Source organism: Loxodonta africana, chromosome 13 (genome assembly GCF_030014295.1).
Source record: "Loxodonta africana isolate mLoxAfr1 chromosome 13, mLoxAfr1.hap2, whole genome shotgun sequence".
Lineage (NCBI taxonomy): Eukaryota > Metazoa > Chordata > Mammalia > Proboscidea > Elephantidae > Loxodonta > Loxodonta africana.
This window is the reverse complement of record NC_087354.1, coordinates 84,980,386-84,999,879: the sequence shown is the minus strand read 5'-3', so window position 1 is coordinate 84,999,879 and position 19,494 is coordinate 84,980,386. Positions and strand designations below refer to the sequence as shown.

Below are 19,494 nucleotides of genomic sequence, written 5' to 3'. Positions count from 1 at the left end.
AACCCCACGAAGCTCAGTTCTATGGAATCACCATGAGTCGGAATCGACTCGATAGCAACAGCTTTGGTTTCGGTTTGGTTTGGAGATCAGCAAAGAGCTGTGGATGACTGTTACCGTGGATGGTCAATCTCCATCAGAGGAAGGAGGCAATGGTAATACACCTTGCTCTGCTCGTAGAAGTTAGAAACATTTATCAGCTCTACCTTGTCAACATCTCATTTATCTGAACTACTTTCCTGTGCAGATTTCTCAAGGCAAATTAACAAATGAAATGCTTTGTTTTAAGGATCTTTAGAGGTTTCTACAATTTTGGGGGGATATTGTATCTTTTCAATCAACAGAATAAGCCTGGTTAATTCACAGTCACTAAGGATTGTGCGTCTGTTTCCCTGGTCTGCTAGATGCCTAAGACATTACAATTTCAAGACCCTTGGTGAGATCTCTGAGTATACCAAATGCACTGCCTTGACTCACACACGTGACTTCTGCTTGACTTAAACTTCGGGGGACAAGAAACGTCTACGAGGTTTGGGTAGATACAGGAGATATGGATCTGAGAATTCAACCAGAGGCAATGATAAAATACACCTCTGTCATTTACTAGCTGTGGGGCCTCAGAAGCTCACTAATTTGGGTCTCAGTTTCTGCATCTATGATATGTGACAGTACTTAAGTCCCAAAGTTGTTGTGAGGTTCAAATGACAAAATGAGTATACAGAGTGTACCACAGTGCCTGACACTTACTAGGCACTAAAACATGAGTTCTGCTTTCCTACATCATCCTCTCTGCACCAGTCATGTCCTCTAAACCCTCAAACTTAGAGCTCCTAACAACCGGACTGGGGATGGTAGTCCACTGCTCTGACTGATGCATTCCACCCAAGCCCCCAAACTTCCTAAAACATCCAAATTTTCACTTCTCTCACCAACTCAGATCTACTCTAGCACACATGGCCTATACAGTTCAGCTCCAACTTTTCTGATATTTAAAGCTCTTGACGGTCTGACTGAGCTCACCTACGTGTACTCAATACCCAGTGTCCTCCAAGAGCTCCCATATCCAAGCAGGACGGTGCTTACCTCAAGCTGCAGCCAGAAGGTACTCCCTGCGGTCTTCTAGATTTTCTGACCCTGCAAGGATGCAGCCGGGGTCCCACCTTCCCTGTGAAGCCTTCCCCCATTCACCACTCTTCTCTGATCTGAGAGTACTTACTGTCTGCATCACTCATTTTGGCACTTAATCACACACTGTCTAAACTCGTTCTTAATTTCACAACTGTTTTTCTGGTCAATGATTTGATAAGTAACTCAAGGGGAGAAGCCACATTTTATTTTTCTTCAGCTGCCTCCAAAATGAGCCTAACAAAGTGGCAAGCATGCGCTACATATCTAGGACATGTGAGCTGCATACAACAATTCTCTGTTCAGATGTCTTTATTTCCGGATTCATCCCGTTCCTGTTAAGTCATCTGCAAAGTATTAATACATTTATTTTCCATGTACTGCATTGAAACAGCTGACATTTCACATAATTATCTATTTTCAACTTGATTAAGAATAGGAAAATACCACTATCAGACAGGAACACTGGTGACAAAAAAATATATAAAAGCTTATTAAGGAATTTGGCATGTCAGAAGTAGAATCAAGGAACTCACTCAAGCATTTCTAACTTTGAGCTCAATGAGTAAGCCGAGTATGAAATCCTTGGACCTTGTCAAGGGTGAAATCCTTTAGAAAACAAGACTGTGGCGTGTGAATGAGGACTGCAACTTATTGCCACCATGGCAAAACGCAGCTGCCTCTATTACACACCTCGTTATGAAACTCCTCCATCTCCGTTTTGCTGGCCTTGCCCAACACGTACTCCGAACTGACCCTCCTACCATCCTCAAAGACGCCCCAGCAGGGAGGGAGAGAGTACAGGAACACACTCATAACCTGCTCCCAAACCTGCACAACAGTGATAATGGAGCAGACTGACCTGCCAGGGACCAGCCGCTGGACAGCCTCTTTCACACACAAAAGGAACAGGGGATTTACGATGCAGGTCATTGGAGGCACCTCCCTATATCTTTGCTTTTTCTCTGAAATATTCTGGACAATAAAACATAAGATTTTTTGGTTTCATTTGATTCTTAATTCGTTAATCATTCTGTATAAGGTAACTCAGTAAATCCTGTAATTTGAACTGGAATAAGGGAATGCTATATAACAAAACACCTTTTCACAAAGATTCTCACACTAGGTTACAAATCATGACTTAGTATCAGCCTTTACACAGCTTCAAGAAAGATCCACTCAAGCGAAACAGGATGATTAAGGCAGTGATGTTCACCTACTCAGTAAACCAAAAAAAAAAAAAAAAAAACACCAAACCCGTTGCCGTTGAGTTGATTCCGACTCATAGTGATCCTACAGGACAGAGAACTGCCCAACAGGGTTTCCAGGAGCGCCTGGTGGATTCAAACTGCCAACCTTTTGGTCAGCAGCCAAACTCTTAACTACTACACCACCTACTCAGTACTTGCTCTTAATTTTGTCCTTAAAACCCTTTTTAAAAAATTTTTCTGATCCGTAGGGGAAAAGACCCACCTACATAACCACATCCTCCACTGCTTGGGCCATGTGAAGGCTGAGACAAAGAGTAGAATGACAAGAATGCCAAGGATTGCCAGCCATCACCAGAAGCTAGGAGAGGCACGGGAAACAGATTCTCCCTCAGAGCCCTCAGGAGTCAACGTGACTGACTCTGATTCTGGGCTCTCAGCCTCCAGGACTGTGAGACCATACGTCTCTGTTCTTATCAGCCACCCGGTTTGTGGTACCTTGTTACGGCAGCCCTGGGAAGCTAATACAGTGCTTACTAACTTAGCGGTATTTTTCAGAAGAAAAATAAATCTCCAAGGCATGTCTCTCCTCCCCCTCCACAAAACCCATCCCTAACCTCCCTACCCCATGTTGCACAAACAACTCTGCCAGACCACCTGAAGTGCCATCACCAGAGATTTCTAGTGTAGCAAAGACTTTTATATATGAAAATACCAGAAGGGGTAGCAATTACCTATGCCCTTATAACTCTGTAACATTTGTGTACCAGAATTTTTTCCTCTTGGAAACAGGTTCAATGTCAGTATAATAAAGTGGAGAAGAGGAAGATAAAAGCAATCACTTTGGACTAGGGGACACTGCTGAGGGACCCTGGTAGGTATGCCAAGGGCAGGTGAGAGGGTAGGGGAGGGGGCGGGGGAAATTCTGGGAAGCCCAAAGACATCATGCCTTCATGAGGGCATTAAGCACACAGGGATAGAGGGGAAGAGGGAAGGGTCCAGGGACACAGGGGGTGCAGTGAGGGGCATGCAGAAGAACATCTGACCTTCTCCATGTTTGTGCCTGTGAAGGCCTGGCTCACCAAACGACGTCCAAGTTCAGCCTATAGCCTTGAAGACAGTGTGTAACCTATGAAATGCTTAACTATCAGGCTGGTCACTTGCTGAGGAAAAACAGTCTAAAGTCGCGAAAGGGTGCTCAAGGTCATAAAGGTCATCAGAATAGAGTTATTTAAATGTCTGCATCTCCAAAATAAAATGAGATGGCGCTGGTAGCTTTTTGCAGAGAATGGCATAGGTGTCTAATATTTCATAGGTAGTGAAAAACTGGGGAAAACATCAAAATTCAGCGTGTATCTAATTTTTACATGATGCAAAAGAAATTAAGCCTGAGAGACTTACAATAAGCTTCTATTCTCCTCGTTGTTGTTAGGTGCCGCCGAGTCAGTTCCAACTCATACTGACCCTATGCATAACAGAATGAAACACTGCCAGGTCCTTATTCTCCTTAGGTAAACAAAATGAACACAAAGAACCACGGCATGACATTTAAATGCACTACACCTCCCCTTTCTATTTTAAAGAAAGACAGCCTACCATTTCTCTTTACTTCAGAAGTAACAGATACACCAATCATCACAGTTTTACCCACAGTGATAAACACACCCTCCCCAAACCCAGTTTTATGGAGGAATAGCCAACTAACATTAACAACCACTTTCTATACACGAGGCACCGGGCAAGGTGCTGGGGATATAATGGAAAATAAATCCCTTTTCTCTGCCTCAAGGTCCCTGCCACCCCAGAGGCAGAAACAGACAGGTGAAACACAACAGAGGTAGGGTAGGAAATGCTAAGGGAGCCTGGGGGAGAAACAACCCAGTTCTATCTGCCGGTGCCTGGGATGGTTTCAGAAAAGAGGCAACATTTCAGTTGGGTCTTCCAGAATGAGTAGACGTTTGCTCAACAGTACCCTCAGCGATGTACACCGGTGAAAAGGTGTAAAAAAATTTGGGCCATTTAAAGAATGGCGAACAGTGTGACTACAACATAAATGATGAAGGAACGTGTATGGGTGTGTGTATTTGAGGGACATGAGAGAGACAATTCCAGTCAAAGGGTTTATATTTTACTCTCTAAAAAAAAGAGAAACTATAAAAGTATATGAGTTAATGATAACACTCGTTGTGCAAGGTAATCAGAAGGGGGGAAACTAGAGACAGGGGCAAACTCTTAACCACTGGCTCAGCTGGGAAGGTTAAAGAACCTTAACTGAGACCGCGGTCCTGTGAGGAGGGGAGAGATAAAAATCAGCAGGAGATGGGGAATGACGAGTGGTGGTATCAGACATCAGTATTTTCTCGTATACTTTTACCACACCCCACAGTAAGAAAGGTATTTTAACATCCTAACCCAGTGTAAGTACTTCTGCATGTGTGAACATGTAATGTGCACATGTATGTAACAGGTGTGAATATACTTACATAAATATAGACACAAAATACAACAGTTTCACTAAACCATCGTAGCCCTAATTATGTATGATGACTTCCAGTTCTATATCATTCAGAAGAAATTGGTGATCAAAACTGAGTCATGGGACACGCCATGTAGTTTACAAGCCCTCCGCAGCGCTCCCCAGGGCTGGCAGGGCTGGTAGTGCTGTATTCAGGGCGTGGTGGAAGAAGGCTGTGTTACTGGGCCCCAGGCATTGTTGTGCTCATGATCCAACACGGGGAAACAAAAGCCGTCATGTTGATTCCGACTCCTAGCGACCCAATAGGACAGAATAGAACTGCCCCATAGAGTTTACAAGGAGCGCCTGGTGGATTCGAACTACTTATCTTGTGGTTAGCAGGCATAGCACTTAACCACTATACCACCAGGGTTTCCTAAAGCAACTAAAGGTGTTCTAAAATAGCAGTTTTGTCCGACACAGAGGTTTCCCTTGCAACTCTACTGATTTTAAGGCTGTTGACCTGAGGGCTTAATGCCGTGTGTTACTTAAGTAATGATCTATCCTTCGATGTCACTTGCCGTTCTTTTGTAGTTTCATGATTGGTTGATTATACTGCATGGTTTAATTCGGTATTAATGAGCACATATCACAGCCAGGCTTTTAACAAAGCTCCTTATCTGTATACTGATTCCCAAACGGTATTTCAGGAGTCATTCTGCTGCTACTCTTAAAATTAAATGGAAGAGGCTGCTATACCCAACTGTTACTCAGCTTTAGAGATTACTCTGTAAAAGGCCGGAAGCCCTGGAGTACAGGTTTGAAGAGAAACATTAAAATGTGATGGTAATTTTGGCCTTGATGACTCTACCCTGTGGAGTTAAGCTCCTGGCCTGCTCCTGTGCCACCCCAAGGCAAAGGGCCAGTGGATGCTTTCAGCACTGAGTGAAGACGGGCACCGGTCTCTTCAGTCATCTCCGCTCGGAGCCCCCTGGGAGTGACAAGGACATGAGCTAGTTAGGTGAACTTTCAGAATATTTGCACACTACTTTCTAAACTCTCATAGTAATTTTCATTTTTGCTAAATTAATGGTTGTCATTCTGCTCTTCATATTAAAAGCACGTTTTTATTGCTTTATAGTTTACAAAACACTTTCACATATATTATCTTAATAGCTAACATTTATTAGACATTTAGTATGTGCCAGGTACTGTGCTAAACACTTGATATGCATTATCTCACAGAATCATTAAACCAAGGCCATGCTACAAGTGCTACTATTACCTTCTATAGAAGATGAAACAGACGCTTAGAAAACTACAGAAACTTGCCCACGGCCACATGGCCGCACAGCCCCTAATGAGTGAGCCTGACTGAAACCCAGGCTGTCCGCCTTCCTCAGTCAGACTCTAACTACTGGATGACACTTTGTCTCTTCCTCTAAGTGGCCTCTGCTGAGCCCCAGTGATGCCAACTGACTAAGACTATCAGCCAATGCTTTGTAACACCAGGACTTGAGCCCAAGCCATCAATGCTAAGTCGGTGCTCTTCCACCACTCCCCCCGTCCCCAAATTTAATACCCCTACATTGCCCTGTGAGCAGTCCTGATAGCAGACAATGGCACAGGAGGGGAAAGGTACAGAGTGCTGTTGGTTCTCTCTCTTTCCAGCTGAAGTCAAATGCGAAACAGAGGAAAGAACACATACTGAGATGTGGCAGGAAAAAAAGTGAAGCTAGATATTACTTTGGCTACATTAATCCAAGGCAGCTGTATCATCTATATGTTAGGAGGCAGAGAAACAGTTCAAAGTATGAGTGACAGGAAGTAGTAATACAGGATTAAACAGGAACATGTGTTCAAATATTTAAAGAACATCGGAATCCTAACATATGAAAGCCAATAATAAAATGAAAATAAATAAAGCTAACATCTTTCTTTCATAAGAGACTAGAATATGGAAGAGTACAAATAGAAATTCGTAGTACCAAAAGCTCTAGAACACAACCCCACAGTAAAAGCAGCAGCTCCACAAACTAGTCCACTGTGGTTGTAAAAGTCCCTGTTTATATAAGCCAGATTTTAAAATCAAATCCTGCATACTTTACCACCTACCCGGCATAGCAGCCCGATAGGGCAGAGCAGAACCCCCCACAGGGTTTCCAAGGCTGTAACCTTTATAGGAACAGACTGTCAGATCTTTCTCCCAAGAGCAGCTGGTGGGTTTGTACCTCTGAGTGCTTAACCACTGCACCACCAGGGCTCCTTAAATCCTGCATAGGTGTAGGAAATAGATTAATAACCTAAGTCAGCTGCTTTTAAAGTTATAAAAAGTCTTTCTCCAAAAAATTATGAGTATCAAAGTCTAATACAATCCTGCATGAGCACTGAAAATAATGTTTGAAAACTAGGCTTTGAAAGAAAGTTATGTTAAAGAGATTTATCCCAACCTTCTCTTCCTCAACAACCTATTATTCCAGCTCTAATTCTAGTCACGTACTAGTTCTTGGATCTTTACCTCATTCTCTGGCAACATTCTCAAGAATCTGAATAAACATTAGGCTTTATGAGGCAGTAAATTCAATATGAAGTCTTTTAAAAATTCCTCATTTATTTCTCAACCAATATTTGTAAATGGAAGTCTACAGTAAGGCTTTTTTTTTTTTTTAAAGAAACACTGCCACATACTAGAGTCCCAGTGGAGGCAGTCTGAATGGGAACACTACTTCAAAAGCAAAATTCATTAGGATGAATGTGTCAAGTGAAATCAGAAATCTTCTAACGCTAACTGGATACATTCCGAATGTATTAAACTTCTGAAGACATCTTTATGGACCCTCTGCAGCTTCCTGTAAACACCCAGGCACGGCTGCACTTTGGATGCACCCACGGCTTGACACAGTATAGTTTATTAGGCTTAATAACGTTTGTTTTCTCAGGGAGATTGCAGAGTCAAAAGAAAGGAGAAAGCTAGAGTGTGAAAACACTATTTCTGAAAGGAAGGGAAAATGAAATATGAAAAATCTTTAAAAGTACAGAGAAAGTAAACATGGTTTTGTCTTTTTAAGTATAAGAACAATAGATTGAGAGTCCCGGATAGAATGAGAGAAAAAGGTAGAACAAAATTCAAATTCACAAAAAAAGACCAGACTTACTGGTCTGACAGAGACTGGAGGAACCCCTGTGACTATGGCCCCCAGGCACCCGCTAACTCAGAACGGAAACCACTCCCAAAGCCCAATTTTCAGACAAAGATTCGATAGGCCTGTAAAACAAACAGTGACACATGTGAGGAACATGCTTCTTAGTTCAATCAAATACACAAGAGCAAACGGGCAACTCCTGCCCAAAAGCAAGACCAGCAGGCAGGAAGGGGCAGGTTAACTGGATGAATGGACACAGAGGCCCTGGGGTGAAAGGGGGAGAGTGGTGTTCCATTGAGGGGATCGCAGCCGATGTCACAAAACGATGTGCGTACAAATGTTTGAATGGGAAGCTAACTTGAGTTGTCAACTTTCACCTAAAGCACAATAAAATAGAATAGAAGAATTATAGAGCCACGTGGTCACCGTAAAACCCTAATATACAAAAACTGATATTTGTCAGCCTATGGAAAAGAAAAAATTCACAGTCAGGTGACCTCCCAAGTCTGTAAGACCAGTGTCACTGGGACAATGCTGTTAGTTCACATAGTCTCCTGGTGCCTCCGTCCAGGGCAGACCACTAGGCTTCATGGAAGAGGGTCTGGTGAGCAACACCACTGTTGTCAGGAATCACACTGACAGCAAAGCAGAAAGAGCTCCACAGGTTCTGCAGGCCTGGACGTCAACACACGGTGCTGACAGAGAAAGAAACGAGTCCTCTAACTTCTTGGCATAACACTACAGGCGGCTATTAAACATACACACAGGTACACTCTGTAAAATTACCATAGCATCATATATTTGTTAAGACAATGCAGAAAAATAATATCACACCGTAGGGCACTGTCCTTATTCCAGGGTCACCGATGCACGGACTTCTGCAATGATAAACAAGTACAGTGTTCACTACAACTATGAAAAGAAAATACCGAAACATCCGTTACAGAGACAGAAACAACTTCGTAGCTTCATTTCAGGAACATCCTGGTGAGGGGTGGTGTCTCACAAAGCAGGGTGGGGTTAGGAACGTTCCTATACAAATGTGGACACTGGGCTGGTCCTCCTCAGCTTCCGACCACCTTCTCTTCATCTCTCTTCTCCCTCTCCACCGGGGTGGGGTGGGAGCGAAGAAGGGAGGGTTACGAGGCTATCTGCCTCACCACCGACCTTTGCTCCCTATTTCACGCACCCTTAGCCTGTTTATCTGGGTCTGATGGATGCTTAGTCTTCGTGGCAGAGACGTGCAAAGCCAAAGACAACATGGAAAGCCTCTGTTCCACCCCTCAAAGACAGAGGTGGAAACACAACACCCACTGGGTGAGGAGGCAGATAAAAAGCCGATGTCAATTTTCTTAAATGTAACGAGGACTCTCCCTGTTGCACAAGATCCGATATCTTTCCAAAGCAAAAACATAGATTTTCCACATCTAACCCAATAGCAGCTCAATTAAAAGCAGGTCCATCAGATTTGCACAAGTTCCTGTCATGCTGCAGAAAAGCACTTAACTACAGGTACAAAGGCCATTTTCCAGTAAGACTTGTTAATCTTTACAGTCATCCTCATGTGGCCATCAAAGTGAGCTTAATGAGAAATCAGTTAAAATAGTTATAGGAGCTTGTGAGGATCAGATAAAAAGCAAACCGTATGTGACATCTCTTCTGTTCTCTCTGTGATTGCATATAATTGTCCCCATCTGTGCTGTTGATCCTGTTTGCCCTGACTCCCCACCCCCGACCCCCACAGATCCACTCTGCCCTTCTCTGTCCCTTCTGGGACCAAGGAGGCTGACCTCGATGGACCACAGAACTCTATTTGAATCAGCTGTGGTCTTATTCTTGGGCTTCCAGCTGGCTCAGTCAATCGAAGGCACCAGAAGAGATCAGAGAATAGGAGGAGAGAGATGTCCCCCTACCCTCACTGCTCTTGCAGCCAGGCGGCCCTTCTTCCTGGGCTCCAGCTCGCAGCAGCTCAGGTGTCGCTGACCCCTCCCTATCCCTCAGGCCCACGTGTGGTCATGGCTTCCTGATGCTGCTAGTCCCTGGGTGCTTCACCAGCCCTTGTTGGTTCCCTGGACCCACCCACACTTCTGTAAGCGATCCCTTAATTCCACTCTCTTCAGCCTAAGCCCTTGTGAGGGGCCACCTGTTGCTGGCTGGGACCCTGGCTTGACACAGTTGGTGGCCAAAGGCTCCAAGCTGGGGTCACTTACATGCACCGTGTGGACCAGGTCAGCCATCAGGCACTGCTTCAGCTTCTCATCGTTGCTGGTTCCATGAAGCACCAGATCAGGCGTGTACGTGGGGCAGTAGCCCGCCAAAAGCGACCGGCCGAAGTTTCTGACACTCTGGTTGCTGATGCTCTGAGACCTAAAACAATATGCGTAAGTGACCACGACTCCCTTCTGGTAGACCCTGACAACACAGGTAAATAAAGGAGACTGGGGTGGCCCATCGCACCAAGCCTCCAGTAAACAGATCACTGGTGCTGGCGTGGGGAAAGGAAGGAGGTTCAGAAAGGAAAGGGAGGGTTTTTTTTTTTTCCAAATGGAAGGGCAAAAAAAAAGCATTTCCAAGGCTGGTTAGAGAGTTGGTCCTCGTACCCCGTCCTGAACATCCCCCATGCAGTCTGTGTCCAAAGAGTGATGAAGGTGTACTGAGCGAGCTGTAGCCCAAGCCTGGCTAAGGAACCTGCCCCATCGGCACAGGTGGGGCCCAGGACAGTGCAGATGAGCAGGAGTTACCGCTCATTACTGCTTTCAGTCATCACGGACCAAATAATCAACCTGACGGGGTGTTCAGAAAGAGGTGTTGTTTCCCAAGCACTTCTGCTGCTCAGACCAGCAGGAGAGAAGCCTCCCAGCCAGAGTGATCCACCACCTCCGAGGCAAAGCATCTGCTACCGGCCACGTCACTTCCACACAGATGACAGAGAACTAAGGTCCCCGTTCCCCACCACCACCTCCACCACATCCTGCAAGCTCCCCCCAAATGTCACACAGCTGCAGACAACGGCTCCGTGCTCAAAAAGCTCAGGTGCGCTAAGCCAGTGACCGTCCTTAGAAAAAGGGCAGGCTGCAAACCAGTTTGTATTGATCTGTAACACATGATGCTGTTGCTGCTGCCAGCGGCCTTCAAGTCAGTGCCGACTCGTGGCAAACCCATGTGTGCAGAGGAAAACTGCTCCAGAGTTTTCCAGGCCGTGACCTTTAGGAAGCAGGTTGCCAGGCCTTTCTTCCAAGGCACCTTTGGTGGGTTCCAACCACCAACCTTTTGGAGAGTAGTTGAGTGTTTAATCACTTGTGCCACCCAGGGGACTCCTACACTTCTAACACTTTAATTGGAGGAAAAAAAAAAAAACAAAAAAACACCTTGTGTGTAAAATGGCTAATGGCAGTGTTGGGCTGTGACCACGGGTGTTAGGCCAGAAGGAAAGCAGTATTTGGACCCAGTTCCCTCTACCTCCCAGCCTGCCCATGTTACCTTGGCAGAGGCAGTTCCACCTCCAAGGACGCTTCAGTCCAGTCACCACAGTGACCTAGACTCTGTGTGGCCGAAGCAAACGTGTCATCATCACTGTCTCCGAGAGCGCTATCTGAGCTTTCGTTTCTGGGAATGTCTGCTTCAGTTCTGAAGTCTGCCCTCCTGTTGGCATCCCCACAGGGGATATCTGCAGCAACGGAGAAGCCCGAGTCCTGCTGTACACGCCTGTTTGGGACAGGCTCCAACAAAGGCGCCTCTGCATCCTTCAGACACAGACCGCCCGTCTTCCCCAGCACGCTCTCTGCAGTGCCGGCAGCAAGGTCGGGGGGCGCCAGTGGGTCAGCGGGCTGGCTCGGCTGACCCGCCACACCTGCCGCCACATTAGTTCTGATGTTTCGGTCCTCAGCAAAGCACCTGTCAAATTCGCCTTCATCCTCCTCAGAAGACTGATTCTGAGGACAGCAGACGCTCTTCCGAAAGCCAGGCTTAAAGGAGCACCTGGAAACCTGCTGATCCTGAGCCACAGCAGCGGCCACCCTGGACTGAGCCCAGGGACTGCCAGCCGACTCTGGACACTGTCTACAGGCCTTTAGCTGCTCCTCCATTTTCTTTGTGCGACTTTCAAGGTCAGACTCTGGAGACACAGAGCTTCCAATTTGGAAAGTGACCTTTTCTAAGGCGGCCTTCTCCCGTGCATGTCTGTCAGGGCAAGGCCGGGCCACTGAACGGTCTGACAGCTTCGCAGGCATCTCCCCTTTCGACTCCTCATGGGCAGTCTGTTGGCTGACTTTCGGTCCTGCCTCCAGAACCTCAGAATTGGACAGTCTCAAAGACCCATCTTGTGGTACCTCCTTCTCACATCCTTCATCCCCACAAAATGTGCCTTGATGTTGCCAAGAGCTGCCCAGAGCTGGCTCCTGGAATCCCACACTACAGGCCTTAGAACTCTTCTCTGGCCTTTTGCTTTCTTCTTTGTCCAAGTTGGGACACAGGTCTGTAATGGCAGTGCCCTCTGGGGTCCCAGCCAACCCTGTGGGTCCGAGGTTCCTTCTCTGAGCTGTCGTTAGGGGCAGGACAGGGGGTATGAGAGCAGGCTCACTTCTCACCGTCACTACCACGTACTCTGACTCCTCTACTTCGCCCTTCTCCAGGGCTGTTGTGATCTTGCTCCCATTTAACACCTGGTCGCCTTCACCATGATGACCACTCCAGGTTAGCTGGTTCTCTTGTAGCTCAGAGCAACGAAGAAAGTACGTCAGGACATAAAGTATGCGCTGGACCAAATCCTTCTGCTTTCCCACCACCACGGTGCGAGTCAGCCGCACTGGAGATCCTATGGCTCCATACAGATCACCTAGAGAGAAGGGGGGACATGAAGACAAAGGCCTCTGGGTTAGCATGGCACGGACATGTCAGCCTACAAGAGAAAATCAGGTGACTTATGTTCCCAAACTAGAATCGCTTCTTCAGACACCTGACTGAAGCAAAGAGATAATAATGTCTAGTAATGATTCTGCTTCAGTTTTGCTTCTACACGGGGAAGTCCGTCTGGAAAGGGCTGGCACAGGCAATAGCCTGCCGTCCGTGATGGATGAGGCCAGCACTCTCATCCACACAGCACTGCTCAGTGTTCTTGTTTTTCAACCCACCAATATGAAAGTGAAAGCCAGAGCCTTGGATATGTGACTAAATCAAATACGGTATCTTGGAAATTGGAATGATAAGAATGTTAGAAGAATCCCGGGACAATGGGGCTTGGGGTAAATCCAAATTGGGTAGTCTCTGAAAGGAAGTTTAGCAAGTGCATTCAAAATATTCGACGAGGGCCTGCCTAGAATTCTGTCCGTACACATACCAAGTATGATCAATTTCATTAACAAGAAAATCACTTAATCATGAGTAATAAATCTGAATGTTTTCTTTATGTTCAAATTCTCCTGGAAAAAAAACATGTCCCATTAGTCATATTCTGACAAACTGATTAAAAACTGGCTAATGAAACATCGGCAATACATTTAGGTTAAGGGTAGAAGAAGGGCCAAGGTGTAATTGAACCCAGCAGTACAAACTTTTCATCAGAAGTATTTGTTAAGTGCCAAATGACTAAACTTATTACTTTAGATAATTTGATTATTAAATTGATAATAAGTTACACATTTAAAACTTTGATAATATTGACATTACAACAACAAACCAACATTCACTGAGTACAACACCGTGCTAAGTGTTTTACATGCATATATCTCATTTACATCTCTGTATAACCAACTCTATGAGTCAGAAATTGTTAAAGAAATAACTAGAATGTTAGAATAAATCAAAGCCTGAAAGACACTAAATAAAGGGGGGGGGGTCACATGGCAATAGTTATAAATAAGAACTAAAAAAGCTGAACATATCAGAGAATGCATCTAGAGAAAGGAGAGAAGGCATTTATGAGGGCATATACTAAATAAAACTAATTAAAATTAATAGCGTAAGGTTAGAAAAAAGTTCTGAGGGCCATCAGGAAGTATTTCTCTCTGGGGAACCATTAGAAAGTACTCCCTTTGGAGAGTATTCCTCCTATACAGCTGCTGTTCCTTAGAACAAGTAAAGGGTGCTGTTGCTGGGTGCGGTCGAGTTGGTTCTGACTCATAGTGACCCTATGTACAACAGAACAAAACACTGCCTGATCTGGCGCCTTCCTCAAATCCTTGCTATACTTGAACCCTTTGTTGCAGCCACTGTGTCAACCCATCTCACTGGGCATCTTCCTCTTTTTCACTGACCCTCTACTTTACCAAGCAAGATATCCTTCTCCAGAGACTGGTTTCTCCTGATAATATATCCAAAGTACACAAGATGAAGCATTGCCATCCTCACTTCTAAGGAGCATTTTGGCAGTACCTCTTCCAAGACAGATGTCTTCATTCTTCTAGCAGTCCATGGTATTCTTCACCAACAACATAATTCACAGGTTGTCAATTCTTTGGTCTTCCTTATTCATTGTCTAGCTTTCCATGCGTATGAGGTGACTGAAAATACCATGGCATGGGTCAGGCACAACTTAGTCCTCAAAGTAACATCTTTGCTTTTTTAATACCTTAAAGAGGTCTTTTGCAGCAGATTTGCCCAGTGCAATGCATCGTTTGATTTCTTGACTGCTGCTTCCATTAGGCTTTGATTGTGGATCCATGTAAAATGAAATCCTTGACAACTTCAATTTTTTTTCCATTTATCATGAATGTTGCTTTTTGATCCAGTAAATGAGGATTTTGGTTTTCTTTACGTTGAGGTGTAATCCATACTGAAGGCGGTGGTGTTTGATCTTCATCAGTAAGTGCTTCAAGTTCTCTTTACTTTCAGCAAGCAAGGTTGTGTCATCTGCATATCACAGGTTATTAATTAGTCTTCCTCCAATCCTGATGCCATGTTCTTCTTAATACAGTCCAGCCTCTTGGATTATTTGCTCGGCATACACATTGAATAAGGATGTTGAAAGGATGCAACCCTGATGCACACCTTTCCTGATTTTAAATCACACAGTATCCCCTTGTTCTGTTCAAACCACTGCCTGTTTGTCTGTGTATAGGCTCCTCATAAGCATGATTAAGTGTTCTGGAATTCCCACTCTTCTCCATGTTATCTGTGATTTGTTAGATCCACAGTGAACAATAAAACACAGGTAAACATCTTTCTGGTATTCTCTGCATCTTATCTGCCAAGATCCATCTGACATCAGCAATAATACTCCTCGTTCCACACCCCCTTCTGAATCCGGCTTGAATTTCTGGCAGTTCCCTGACAGTGTACTGTTGTTTTTGAGTATCTTTAGCAAAACTTTACTTGCGTGTGATAGTAATGATTTTGTTCAATAATTTCCGTATTCTGTTGGATCACCTTTCTTTGGAATGGGCATAAATATAGATCTCTTCCAGTCAGTTGGTCAGGTAGCTGTCTTCTAAACTTCCCGGCACAGATGAGTGAGCACTTCCAGAGTTGCATCCATTTGCTGAAACATCTCAACTGATATTCCATCAATCCCCAGAGCCTTGTTTTTCATCAATGCTTTCAGTGAAGACAGGAATTCTTCCTTCAATATCTCCAGTTCTTGATCATATGCTACCTCCTGAAATGGCTGGACGTCAACCAATTCTTTTGGGTAGAATAACTTTGTGTATTCCTTCCATCTTTTTTTGATGCTTCTTGTATTGTTCAATATTTTCCCATAGAATCCTTCAAGATTGCAACTCGAAGCTTGAATTTTTTTTTTTCCCAGTTCTTTCAACTTGAGAAATGCCGAGTGTGTTTTTCCCTTTTGGTTTTCTATCTCCAGCTCTTTGCACATTTTATTATAATACTTTGTCTTCTTGAGCTGCCTTTTGAAATTTTCTGTTCGCCTCTTTTACTTCATCATTTCTTCTGTTCACTTTAGCCACTTGATATTCAAGAGCAAGTTTCAGAGTCCATCCAACCATTTTGTTCTTTCTTTCCTATCTTTTTGATGACCTTTTGCTTTTTTCATGTATGATGTCCTTGATGTCATTCCATAACTCGTCTGGTCTTCAGTCATTAGTGTTACAACACGTCCAGTCTATTCTTGAGTTGTCTAAATTCGGGTAGGATGTACTCAAGGTCGCACTTTGGCTCTCATGAACTTGTTTTTATTTTCTTCAGCTTCAACTTGAAATTGTGTATGAGCAATTGATGTTCCGTTCCGCAGTCGGCCCCTGGCCTTGTTTTGACTGATGATATTGAGTTTCTCTATTGTTTTTTTCCAAGATGCAGTTGATTTGATTTCTGTGTATTCCATCCAGCAAGGTCCACATGTACAGTCGCCATTTATGTTGGTGAAAAACGTATTTGTAATTCTATCATGTGATCTCTGGAGTTGTTTCTATCACTAAGGTCATATTTTCCAACTTCTTTGTTTCCAACTTCTGCATTCCAAACACCAGTAATTATCAACATATCTTGACTGCGTATGTGATCAATTTCAGACTGCAGAAGTTGGTAAAAATCTTCAATTTCCTCATCTTTGGCATTAGGGGTTGGTGCGTAAATTTGAATAATAATTGTATTGACTAGTCTTCCTTGTAGGCATATGGATATTATGCTATCACTGACAGCGCTGTACTTCAGGATAGATCTTGAAATGTCCTTTTTGACAATGAATGCAACACCATTTGTCTTCAATTTGTCATTCCTGGCATAGTAGATCATATGACTAACTGATTCAAAATGGCCAATATCAGTTCATTTCAGCTCATTAATGCCTAGGATATCGATCTTTATGAATTCCATTTCATTTTTGATGACTTCCAATTTTCATACTTAGTACATTCCACATTCCGATTGCTAATGGATGTTTGCAGCTGTTTCTTCTCATTTTGAGTTGTGCTATAGCAGCAAATGAAGGTCTTGAAAGCTTTACTCCACCCACGTCATTAAGGTTGACTCTACTTTGAGGAGGCAGCTCTTCCCTAGTCATATTTTGAGTGCCTTCCAATCTGAGCAGCTCATCTTCCAGCACTATATTAGTAAATGTCTTGCTGCTATCCATTATGTTTTCACTGGCCCATTTTGTCCACAGTAGACCACTAGGTCCTTCTTCCTAGTCTGTCTTAGTCTGGAAGCTCTGCTGAAACCTGTCCACCATGTGTGACCCTTCTGGTGGCATAGCTTCTAACATCATAGCAACACACAAGCCACCACAGTATGACAAACTGACAGACTCGTGGTGGTGGTAAAGGGCAGGGCAGAAATATTAAACAATTCGACGAACAGATTAGACTATAGGCTTATAGATCTTTATCTTTGAGGCTTTTGCAATTGACTGAAAAATCATCCAAGAATTCAAAGGGATAACTCACAATTGCAGTCTAATGCTAGGACAAGTACTTTCTTGACTAAGAGTTTATTACTGTCACTTTCCTTTTAATACTCTGTCCACCGTTACAACATATCATGGTCATTTCACGAATTCGTGAGGCATTTTTGTTAAGTCAGTCTCAGTGTTAAAGAAGATAAACGTTACAGATCCAAAATCTAGTATAATAAACCACAAGAGAAAGGCCACTCAGAATGCATTTAACTTTACGTTTCTAGGCATAAATGGAAAAAAGTAAAATAAGGAAGGCTATTAAAAATAAAATTTATAATAGTTTAAACTGTATAAAATAATGAGAGCAAAGTGTGTGTAATGAGTGCCGTTACTTTAGAACCAAACTCCATAAAATAATGCATCGTAAAAATAGTAGACCCTTAATATTAAAGATTTACTGGGATCTTTAACTTGAAGACAATTTTTTGAGTCCTTGATTGATGAAGCTACTAATTTTAGACTAGATTCCTTTGTTTTCATTAGTATTATTTTTAAAAATGAAGAGGAAATTTTAGACTTTTACTTATATTAATGTAAACCAGTGATCCCAAACATTTTTCAAGGAGAAAAGGTGCTTTTTATTTCCACAAATCATTGAAATCATTAGGGTCAAAAAGACGCTGATCTGGAATCATTAGGGGCATAACTCAGTGGTGTTAAAACTTTGTTCAAACTATCCACCTCAAGGAAGAAATATACTTTAATTGCAACCTCATAAGCCCTCCGAAATGAACATTTCACAAAACATCTCTGTGAGTCACTCTGACATTTTCTATTCCATCACACCTTTTAAATACTTTTTTGGCTCACTACGTTACTTCCAGAACCCACTAAAAGAGGCTGTAATTCACATTTTGAGAAATCCTTGCATAGAGTACGCGTGTCACGCAGCAGCAAGGGTTGCTAAGCTCTGGAACAAGTCCTTGAGAGCCTGAAACGTGTTGCTGCTTCCAGCTTCTTGCCTCCCTTCCCAGGGAATGCTGAGAAGCCACGCAGAAGTGGGCACACCAGTGAGGCCTGTCCTGGCAAGCTCTCAGGTAAGTCTCTGAGGTAATTCAAGATAGAATATTTAGGAACCCTGATTAAAACTACACATGCATCACTGTATATTCTGAGCAATTTATATTTTCCCATTTACCGTGACTTGCTAAATAATTAAAAAAAAAAAATAATTGGAAGCAAGTGTCTCCCCTGTCAAATTATCGAAGCTACTCGATTTTTTGTAATAATGGAAATTTACCCATCATTTACACTTGGCTTTACACAGCTATCACAGGCCTTCTCTCTGCCAGGGCCTCGCCTTCTCCTCAGCGCTACTCTTGTCAACAGCCAGAGCCCTGCTGCATTGTTTAGGGGATGGGAGGATTGGAAACTTTCAATAATGCATGGCTGCCTCTGGAAAATGACAGCTGTGAACCACAGAAAGGGACTTCCCCTTGTTATGCTGAACATAGGGAATTAATGGCTCTCAATTAGTTAAATTTCAAGTGAGAAGCATGTCTAGTTATAAATACATTTATCTAATTAAATGTGCACTACTTAATTAGTACTGTTTTTAAATGGGTGACCCAGTAGCATGAAATACCACGTTTCCGTACTATCCAGGCCCCTTCCTTTCTCCACTAACGATATCCCTTTCTTTTAAGATTATCGTTCCATAGAAACAACAACGACGTTCTGTCCCCCTCGAGAAGAACCGCATGACCCAGAGTGAGTTACACACGTTCTGAGTTCTCTTCTGAACTCAGTACCAATGGCTGCATTCAGTCCATTTTTAATATCCATAAACTATTGAATTAATTTATTTAACACACACCTGTTACCCCTCTAACCTTGAGACCAAGGGCACAAGGGCTGTCCAACATCTTTATTCACTATAAAATGAGGACAATAATAATAAGGATTCAATGAGGATCTAATTAATTAATTTATTAATAATTACTGTGAAAAGCACTTAAAACAGTATTTTACTCATGGTGTCAACTTTTCAGTGTTATTATAACATGCTTTTGTCTAAGACTGTAGTGTGTTCCCCAGTCCCTACTTCTTTTTCTGGGAAATGCCACCTTAGGCTTTCCTTCACTCAGCCTTCCTTGGGCACTGCCACCATCCCCTCACCCTATCTCTCTGGGTGCCCTTCCAATATTAGTGTCAGCATCAGCGCATCAAAAACAAAGATGCTCTGTATGTATATAACCAATTTTTTTTATTGTGGTCTGT

At 43.4% G+C, this 19,494-nt stretch overlaps 1 protein-coding gene across 9 annotated transcripts in view; it reads right to left on the bottom strand.

The window, feature by feature from the left end:
* FNIP2 (folliculin interacting protein 2) overlaps positions 1 to 19,494 on the bottom strand; it is a 165,168-nt gene that overhangs the window by 30,301 nt on the left and 115,373 nt on the right. For 8 of the 9 annotated variants that reach the window (XM_023558486.2, XM_023558481.2, XM_023558485.2 and 5 more), the window contains 2 exons: positions 11,409 to 12,762; positions 10,139 to 10,295 (listed from right to left, as the gene is read on the bottom strand). In XM_023558486.2, the coding sequence (XP_023414254.2) occupies positions 10,139 to 10,295; positions 11,409 to 12,762 (1,511 nt within the window). Of the gene's footprint in view, positions 1 to 8,756; positions 8,807 to 10,138; positions 10,296 to 11,408; positions 12,763 to 19,494 lie in introns of those variants that run through there. The other variant, XM_023558487.2, reaches the window with a different exon arrangement.